This window comes from Myotis lucifugus, unplaced genomic scaffold (assembly GCF_000147115.1).
Source record: "Myotis lucifugus unplaced genomic scaffold, Myoluc2.0 scaffold_3163, whole genome shotgun sequence".
NCBI lineage: Eukaryota > Metazoa > Chordata > Mammalia > Chiroptera > Vespertilionidae > Myotis > Myotis lucifugus.
In genome coordinates, this window is record NW_005874211.1 from 1 (window position 1) to 8,909 (window position 8,909).

The 8,909-nt window shown below is 61.4% G+C and overlaps 2 protein-coding genes across 2 annotated transcripts in view; one reads left to right on the plus strand and one right to left on the minus strand.

Annotated features, from left to right (window-relative positions):
* The first annotated feature begins 895 nt into the window (after positions 1-895).
* On the plus strand, positions 896-6,060 carry LOC102442772 (pleckstrin homology-like domain family B member 1). Its single transcript, XM_006108699.3, has 4 exons — positions 896-1,087; positions 1,334-1,436; positions 3,705-3,790; positions 4,799-6,060. Exons 2-4 carry the CDS (start codon positions 1,358-1,360, stop codon positions 4,937-4,939), a joined length of 306 nt encoding a protein of 101 aa, XP_006108761.1. The 5' UTR covers positions 896-1,087; positions 1,334-1,357; the 3' UTR covers positions 4,940-6,060.
* A 225-nt stretch (positions 6,061-6,285) lies between these two features.
* Positions 6,286-8,909, minus strand: part of TREH (trehalase) — a 5,261-nt gene continuing 2,637 nt past the window's right edge. The window contains 6 exon segments of the mRNA XM_014450681.2: positions 6,286-6,501; positions 6,725-6,778; positions 7,063-7,175; positions 7,339-7,450; positions 7,652-7,869; positions 8,627-8,896. Of these exon segments, the coding sequence (XP_014306167.1) occupies positions 6,361-6,501; positions 6,725-6,778; positions 7,063-7,175; positions 7,339-7,450; positions 7,652-7,869; positions 8,627-8,896 (908 nt within the window). The 3' untranslated portion in view covers positions 6,286-6,360.

Genomic DNA, 8,909 nt, shown 5'->3' on the forward strand with positions numbered 1-8,909 from the left:
CTGCCCTGTGTGACAGCAGCCACAGCTCCTGATTCCCTGACCCCAGGGGTAGGCTGCTCAGGTTGGATCTGAGAAGTGAGAAAAAATAATCAGTCCATGGCCGGCCAGTGCGGCTCAGTGGTTGAGCGTCGACCAATGAACCAGGAGGTCACAGTTCGATTCCTAGTCAGAGCACATGCCCAGGTTGTGGGCTTGATCCCCAGTGGGGGGGTGTGCAGGAGGCAGCTGATCAATGATTCTCTCTCATCATTTGATGTTTCTATCTCTTTCCCTTTCCCTTCCTCTCTGAAATCAATAAAAATACATTAAAAAAAGAAAAATAATCAGAACTGTGAGTTTCACCTCTGTGTTTGGGATCTTTGGCCAGGGCCTAATTCCCCTCCTGCTGGTCCGTAGCCACTGTGGGCTCTCTAGCCCCTGCCGTGGGCTGAGTGTGCTGGGGGCGGTGGGCCCAGGGAGCCCCATTTTGGGGTGCCTCCTGGAAGGTGTGCATTTGTTTTTTCTTTAAACAATCTGTGATGTTTCCTTTCGTGCCATTCTAATGTTCTTCCCAGAAAGGACGAGCAGAGAGGAAGCAGGTACAGACTGGAGTTAGTCTTGGAGTTTCTGAGGTGGAACAGACCTCGGGATTAGATCGTTCAAAGCCACGTTGTCCACCTAAGGACACTGAGGCCCAGAGAAGGGGCGTGACCCCAACCAGGGACGTCAGAGACCAGCTTTCCTGTCGGCTTCTCTTCCCAGAGCCTGCTCACAGTGGCCTCTTGCTTTATTCCACTCAGCCCCGGAGGGAGAGGAGCAGGGCGGGGGCAGGGAGGGGGGACAAGACAAGTATGGCTGCCCGCTGGGCCACTGCAGAGCCACGGCCGTGGGCGAGGGAGGGAGGGTGGCAGGCTTTGGGGTGCAGAACTGAAGCTGGGGTAAGGAACGATGGGGCAGCAAGGAGACTGTGGACCCTGCCCTCTGCTCCCAGGCGCGACCCCTGACCCGCTACCTGCCCATCCGGAAGGAGGACTTTGACTTGAAGACCCACATCGAGTCCTCGGGCCACGGCGTGGACACCTGTCTGCACGTGGTGCTCAGCAGCAAGGTGGGCGTGGCCTGGGTGCTGGGCGTCGCCTGTGTGCGGGGAGGGGACCAGGGTCGGAGGCCCTCCTGGGCTTGGGCCAGGACCAGTGTTCTAGCTTGAAGAGATGTTGGAGACAGGTTCCCGCCCCACCCCCCCGCCAATACAGGCATAGGTGCTGGCACTTCTGTGAAGGTTAGGGTTCGAGGTTCAGGGAAGGAAGGTTCAGGGCCGGGCATTGGGTCCTTCCTCATTCCTGCCTCCCACCAGGTCTGTCGTGGCTACTTGGTCAAGATGGGCGGCAAGATCAAGTCGTGGAAGAAGCGCTGGTTCGTCTTCGACCGGCTCAAGCGCACCCTCTCCTATTATGTGGGTGAGTTCCCACACGGCTTCCCCGAAGCAGGCCTGGGCTCACCCTGACAGCTGGTCTTCCGGAAGAGGCCAAGCCCCAGTGGGGGCCACAGGCTCACTGGGTCTGTCCTCTCCTCCACCCCTGGCAAATGTGCAGAGTGTCCCTGGGTCACCTCCATGGATTGGTTCATTCATTTACTTATTAAACAAATTTTTTTTTATTGATTTCAGAGAGAAAGGGAGAGGGAGAGAAACATCAATGATGAGAGAAAATCATTGATTGGCTGCCTCCTGCACGCCCCCTACTGGGGATTGAGCCTGCAACTGGTCATGTACCCTGACCAGGAATTGAACTGGCCACCTCTTAGTTCCTGGGTCGATGCTCAACCACTGAGCCACCCAGGCCAGGCTCATCCATTTATTTACTCGGCAATTGCTAAGCATCTGAAAAGTTCCAGGCACTGTTCTCGGCGCTGGTGATAGCAAGGTGGCCGCAGCCCCTCTCATGGAGCTTGTCAGGGAGGCAGCTACTGAACAAAGCGCTAGAGCGTGATGGCTGGGGACTGGATCCTGGCGCCTGGGACTCATTCATTTAACTCATGAGCACCTACTGTGTGCTGGGCACATAGTTGGTCTCTGGATTTGAAGGAGGGTTCAGTTCAGCCTAATCTCCATACAGAGGAGATGCACACAGTGGCGACCCTGGCAGTGGGTCTCCCACATTCCTTAGCAGTTTGCCAAGGGAACGGGCTGGAGGCCATCCCAATGTGTGTGCAGAGCGCACTTTACAGGAACATGAGCAGCTCAGCCTGGCCAGGGAGAGCTTGGGGTTGGAGCAGGGGAGGGTGTGAGACAGGGCCAGAGGGACCTGTCGGCACCAGCCTGTACGTGGCCTTGGCCAAGCCAAGGAGGCAGCGGTGCCCGGGCGGAGCCGGCAGAGACGCTGTGAGCTGTGAGCCGAGGCAGCGGATTAGAGTCGCCTCGGGGAGCTCAGGCCTCAGCATCGGGGCAGAGGGTGTGCGGGGCCCAGGAGGGGCTGCAGCGGGACCGGGTCGATGACTTGGGCCGGAAAGGAGCCGGGCGGGGAGGGTGCACACTGCCAGCCACCGCCACCTGAGCAGGGATTGCCCGGATGCCGCCTTTGTGCTTGTCTGTGGTCTCTCCTTTACGTCCCGGGCTCGCTGTCCAGGATGTCGCTGTAGGGCCTGGGCAGTGTGGACCCGCAACAAGATGGCCGGCCCCCCGGCCCCCCCCCCAGCCACCTCCACTGAAGCGAGCCTCCTCCTTCCTGCCACCTGCCCCCAGATGCTCAGCACTTCCTTCCACTTTGTAATATTAGAGTCGAATAGGTGAATGCGTTCATATAGTTCAAGATCAAAACACAGAAAAGGTTTAAATTGGGAATTATGCCCCCACTCTCGAGAATTGATTTCTTCTGAATCCATCTAGTGTTCCTCTTGTTTTTTGTTCATTCTCACCTGAGGATATTTTCCTATTGATTTTTAGAGAGAGTGGAAGGGGGGAGGGGGGGAGAGAGAAACATGGATGTGAGAGAGACGCACCCGACCAGGGCCTGGGATGGAGCCTACAACTGAGGTACATGCCCTTGACTAGAATCGAACCCAGGACCTTCGGTCCATGGGCTGATGCTCTGTCCGCTGAGCCACACCAGGTGTTGCTTTGAGTGTTGCTTTAAGGGAAGGGGAACAAGCAGACGTGCACAGAGGGGAGCGCACCCCTTGTTTTCCTGAGAGTGCGCCTTAGAGGCCTTCTGCACCCGGAGTGTCCGTGTCCGTGTCCGTGTTTATATCCGGCTGCAGGTTAGAGCTCCTTCTGTCTGCAGAGCAGACGTCTGGCCGCCCTCACAGCTGCGGGGCCGCATACGTGGGCTGGTTCTCCAGCCCTCCCACGCGGGGCACCTGGGCGGTTTGCAGTCTTCTGTGATACAGACACGCTGCGGGGAGCGGTGTAAGCGTGTTAATCTGCACACGTGTGAGGTGCATTTTCCTAAGTGTGCTTATTGGCTCAAAGGACAAACGGGTCGATACAGCCAAACCACCTAGCCTCCCAGTTCAGACTCGCCCCTGCCTTCTCCAGACTTGACCAGAGCGGCTGTGTGACTTTCGTGTACTTCTGACTTCCGATAGGGGGTGGTGGTGTCTCCGTGGAGTTCTAACCCACCGTCCTGTGGGTGTGCGTGAGCCTACGCCCCCGCCCTGGGGCCTGGGCACCACCACTCCATGCCCCCCTCACCCCCAGCCTCTTCAGCGGGCCCTTGTTTCCTTTGCAGACAAGCATGAGACGAAACTGAAGGGGGTGATCTACTTCCAGGCCATCGAGGAGGTGTACTACGACCACCTGCGCAGCGCGGCCAAGGTGCGGGCGCCCAGGGACTGCGGGCACTGGGCAGGCTGGGAGCGAAGGCCTCCACCGGCCCTGCAGTCTCGGGCCGCCCCTCGCTCCCTCTGTAAACTTTCCCTTCCTTCCTCCTCCTCCCCTTCTCCAAAGAGGTTTCAGCTTCACTCTGGTGACCGAGGTACCCTCCCTATAGACCAGTGATGGCGAACCTATGACACGCAAACTCATTTTTCTGGTTGATTTTTCTTTGTTAAATGGCATTTAAATATATAAAATAAATATCAAAAATATAAGTCTTTGTTTTACTATGGTTGCAAATATCAAAAAAACTTCTATATGTGACACGGCACCAGAGTTAAGTTAGGGTTTTTCAAAATGCTGATACGCCGAGCTCAAAAGGTTCGCCATCACTGCTATAGACAGTCACTACAATTACCGCATTTTTAAATATATTTTTTTACTGATTTAAGAGAGGAAGGAAGAGAGAGAGAAACATCAATGATGAGAGAGAATCACTGATCGGCTGCCTCCTGCACGCCCCACACTGGGGATCGAGCAAGCAACCTGGGCATGTGCCCTGACCGGGAATCAAACCATGACCTCCTGGTTCATAGATCAATGCTCAACCACTGAGCCAGGCTGGCCGGGCTGCCTGCACCGCTTTTGCAGAGAGGAGAATGCATGAGATGAAACAGCCCTCACAGGAATGGCCCTTGGTGTCTGATCTGTGAAATTCTTTTGTGCCTGGGGTTGCTAAGGACCAGGGCCCCACCTGGAAGTACATGACTGACAGGTCCCAGGACTGCCGGGGCGAGGAGGGGACATCTCAGCTTGGACCACAGTCAAACCAGTGGCCCAGGAGCATCAGCTTGGCTGGTGGGGGCTAGGCTTCGGGTCCATGTAGGGCTCAGCCCCGAGCTCCAGGTCGTCATGGGGACAGGGTGGGGCAGGGTGGATGGGAGGCGGGCCGGAGAAAGCTGCACGTCTGGGTGGCTCTGTCTTAGACGCTCCCCTTTTCCTCCGCAGAGCCCGAACCCGGCCCTCACCTTCTGTGTGAAGACGCACGACCGGCTGTACTACATGGTGGCCCCGTCTGCAGAGGCCATGCGCATCTGGATGGACGTCATTGTCACCGGAGCCGAGGGCTACACTCAGTTCATGAACTGACGGGTGGGCTTCCTGGCCCTCAGGCTGGCCCAGGGCCCAGGCCCGACCTCCTGCTCTCTGCTGGCCCTGGACACAGTCACCCCCTGGCCCAGGCTGCCTCCAGGCGGCGTGTCCCGAGGCCCTGGGAGGGCCCAGCGGAGCCAGGCTTTTGTCCTGTGAGGAGCTCCTGCTGGGAGGTGCTGAACTCGGGCCTCCTGCAGAAGCAGAACCAGCCAGGGCTGGGGGCGGGGCGGGGCGGGGGGTGTTTTGCAGCCCAGGAGCCCGGAACTTGCAATAACCCTGCAGGGTCCTGCCCTATGTGTTCTGTGTCAAGGACAATTACGGTACCAGAATCTGCCAAAGATCCCCTCTTGCCTCAGCCTCCTTTGCAGGGGCCGTGGGGGCCCGAGCAGAGCCGCCTCCAGAGTGGGGTGCAGCTCAGGCAGTGCTGCTCAGGCCCTGCTCTCACCCATCGTCCGCCCGCATTTGTACTTTTATTACTTTGCTCAAGGGCCAGAGGCCTCATGTTTTATCTTTGAGGGGTCAGCCCCATCCCCTTTTTGCAGAACCATCACCATGGTCACCATAGTAACCGTTTCATTGCCATGGTTACATACTAATTGCCGTGGCTGTGTGGCTCTGCCCACTGCTGAAGCTGTGGGCCCATCTGAGGGTACGTGCCATCATCTCTCCAGCCCAGGCCCTTAGGCATCTCATGTTGGGGAAATGGGACCTCACACCTCCCTCCCCAGCCCGTCCCCAGGCCGACGCACAGCTGCTGGCCGTGGCCAGCCCTCCCGTCCACTCGTGCCTTGCTTAGAGCCAGAGGGGATGAAGTCAGGGTATCTCGGTCCCGAGGAGGAGGAAGCTGGAAGGGCCTTCCTCGGGTTCTGTGCGGGGCTCCCTGAGGAAGCCTGAGCCGGAGAGGAGCTCAGAGGAGGGGACCCTGAAGTCCCGCCTCCGGAGGGGATGACCGTGGAGCAGAGGACGAGGCCTCCGGCGGCCTGGCTGCAGTCCTTCCGCCTTAACACTAAGCCCACCGCCCCGCCCCCTCCAGTGCTGGGCCTGGGTGCGGGTCCAGGCTGGGTGATTCTCAGTATTTGTAAGCATCTCAGCAGAACAATAAAGTATTTGGCGTGTGATTCTGGGAGGCTGAGTTGTGTGGGGCCCTGGGCTGAGGTTCACGGGGTAGGAGGGTTAGTTCTGCCCCACAAAGCAGGATTTCCGCCTGGTGGAAAGTTCCAGGAGGGACCCAGGGGCCACCCATGGCCTCCAGAGCCCTCCCCTGCCCCCCTCCACTCTGAGGACTGGCGGGAGGCCCAGGAGGGCATGGGGTCCCCAGGGATGGAGAAGGACGAGGCCGAAGGCAGGGACGCCTGCACACGTTTAATGAGGCGGGAGCTAGAGCCGGAGGAGGAGCTGAGGCCGACGGGGCAGGGCCGTCACCGCAGCAGGAGGCTGAGCAGAAGGGCAGCTGCGAGGCAGAGGGGCTCCAGGAAAGCTGTCTGGGCCGCAGAGCTCAGCCGGTCGCCGTAGTGGTCCAGGAGCATCAAGACCACGCCATTGGTCCAGCCGAACCCCTCCTGGAGAGAGGGTGGCCAGTGGCGAGGCCTCAGGGGAAGGCCCCTCATCCTTCCAGGCAGGTGTGGGGTCCCCTGACCTAAACCCGGAAGGTCTAGCCCAGGGGTGCCAGGCTCCTCCCTGGGCACCCTCCCCCATGGGAGAACAGGCCTAGAGCGGAAGGTCAAGGTCAGCTGTGGGGAGAGCAGAGCCCCATCATTCCCTGTAGGGTGTGGGCCCACTCACCTGGACTTCATACTCCCCTCCGCCACCTGGCTGTCCACCGCTGCTGATGTCATACTGGGGACAAGAGGACAAGCTGACCCTCACCCCTGCAGTGCCCAGGAGTAGCCACTGGGGGCCGCCACTGGGCCTGGGGTTTGCAGAGCCTGACAATTCCCCTTCTCACCACGGGGAGGCGCACTGGCGGGTCTGGCTCAAGGCCAGCTCACCTCTGAGTCTCCCACCCCGGCAGTGCCCGGGAATGGCCACTGGGGGGCCGCCACGGGGGCCGGGGGCCTGGGGCTTTGCAGAGCCTGACGGGGAGGGGCAGGCCCCCCCTCCCCCCTTCCCCCCCCCCTCACCTTCTCGTACATGGCTGACGTCTGGGAGTAGACACGGAAGTTGGTTTGGATCCAATTCTGCGCCAGCTGGAAAGCCACCTCCTGGGTCCTGGGTGAAGGAGACCTGGCCAGACCTAGGACACCCCGAGGAGGGCCTGAGGATGCAGAGCCCATCCCAGGGGCGCAGAGGGGGACAGGGCCGGCCTGTGCCCTCCTTCCAGGGACCGCGGGCCACTGGCTCTGACCGGGCCTGCGGCTGGAGAGAGAGGACCCTGGGACACGCCTCCCGGCTCCTACCTCTGATGACCAGGTCCTGCAGGGGAGCCCAGGCGTTGGGGTAGTCCCACTGCTGGCCCGTCTTCCGGAGCGAGGTCGGGACTCCGTGCTGGTAGGTAAGGATCTGGCTGTCCTGGAAGGTTCCCGAAGGCACTGTGACTGCGGGTGGGGCTGGCGGGGAGCCAGGAGGCAGGGCCCCCCTAAAGCAGAGGTTCCTCTCCTGGGCCTTCCCGTCTGGGCTCACAGCTGCCCCCTGGTGGCCGCAGTGGGACCCGCAGCTGAGACCCAGGAGGGCGTGGCGGCCACTGGCCAGAGCTCCCTGCTGGCTCCTCACCTCCAGGTACTTGAGGGCCTGGTCCGCCATGGTGGGGTCAGAGAAGCAGCCGGCCCAGAGAGGAGCCAGGTTGGTCGGGTAAAACTCGTGGTTCTTCTTTCCATGTTCGAGGTCATAGTCAAACCAGGCCCCTTTCTCCTGGTCCCACAGGACGGCCTCCAGGGCGGCCAGGCGCCGGGCCCGCAGGTTTCTGTACTTTGTGGCTTCAGCCTCATTCCCTGGGGGACACGTGATTTAGATGGAGTAACGGGCCTGCCCTTGGCCTCCTGCTGTGACCCTCAAGGGCCAAGAGGCCATGCCCACCTGGAGCCCGCCCCACCTCAGGCTCCAGGACCCGGAACTCCCTGAGCAAAGGGGCCCTACGGCTCCCGGCCAGTGCGGCCCTGTCCCGGCTCATCCTCCGAAGGGCACTGGCTCCGCTCGAAGGGGAGAAGGGAGGGGTTTGGCACGACCTGCCCCGTGAGAAAATGGGGGAGTGGAGATGCACGTAGGCCCCCTGTGCACGCCCACCCGGGCTGCACGAGGGGGCAGGTACCATCGGGCTGCAAAGCGGGAGGCCCTTCACCCAGGTCCTCCTTCCAGCTCCACCGCCAAGGCCGAGGCGAGGCAGGGCCCAGCCAGACGCGCCCAGCCTCCTCCCGCAAGCCGCTCACCCAGGTCCTCCTGCCTGGCCCCTCCCGCCCGCCCGCCCGGCCCCTCACCCAGCTCCTCCACCCAGCTCCTCCTGCCCGGCTGCTCACCCAGCTCCTCCCTCCCGGCCCCTCACCCAGGTCCTCCACCCAGCTCCTCCCGCCTGGACCCTCCCGCCTGGCCGCTCAGCCAGCTCCTCCACCCAGCTCCTCCCTCCCGGCCGCTCACCCAGGTCCTCCACCCAGCCCCTCCCTCCCGGCCGCTCACCCAGCTCCTCCACCCAGCCCCTCCCGCCTGGCCGCTCACCCAGCCCCTCCACCCAGACCCTCCCGCCCGGCCGCTCACCCAGGCTGGCGTGGAAGCTGCTCATCAGCCCCTCCGCCTGGCACAGGAAGGCGTTGAGGTCCACAGGCACCAGCTTGCTGGTCCGGATGCTGCTGAGCGAGCTGGGGTCCGGGCTCCCGATGAGCCAGCGTGAAGAGAAGTCCCAGCCAGACTCCGCCCCCGCCTTGAGCTCAGCCCACAGAGCCTCCCGGGCCGCTGTGAGGGGGGACAGAGGACAGAGGACGGGCCTGACCCAGCGGCAGGCCCCCAGGCCCCAGCCCCCAGCCCTCCCTCCGCCGCTCAC

What these genes read in the sequence shown, in the direction of transcription:
- LOC102442772 (XM_006108699.3), top strand. Translation starts at nt 1,358, where the DNA reads ATGGGCGGCAAGATCAAGTCGTGGAAGAAGCGCTGGTTCGTCTTCGAC. An exon ending in CACCCTCTCCTATTATGTGG is followed by an intron (nt 1,437 to 3,704) that starts GTGAGTTCCCAC and finishes TTTCCTTTGCAG; the next exon opens with ACAAGCATGAGACGAAACTG. An exon ending in ACCTGCGCAGCGCGGCCAAG is followed by an intron (nt 3,791 to 4,798) that starts GTGCGGGCGCCC and finishes TTTCCTCCGCAG; the next exon opens with AGCCCGAACCCGGCCCTCAC.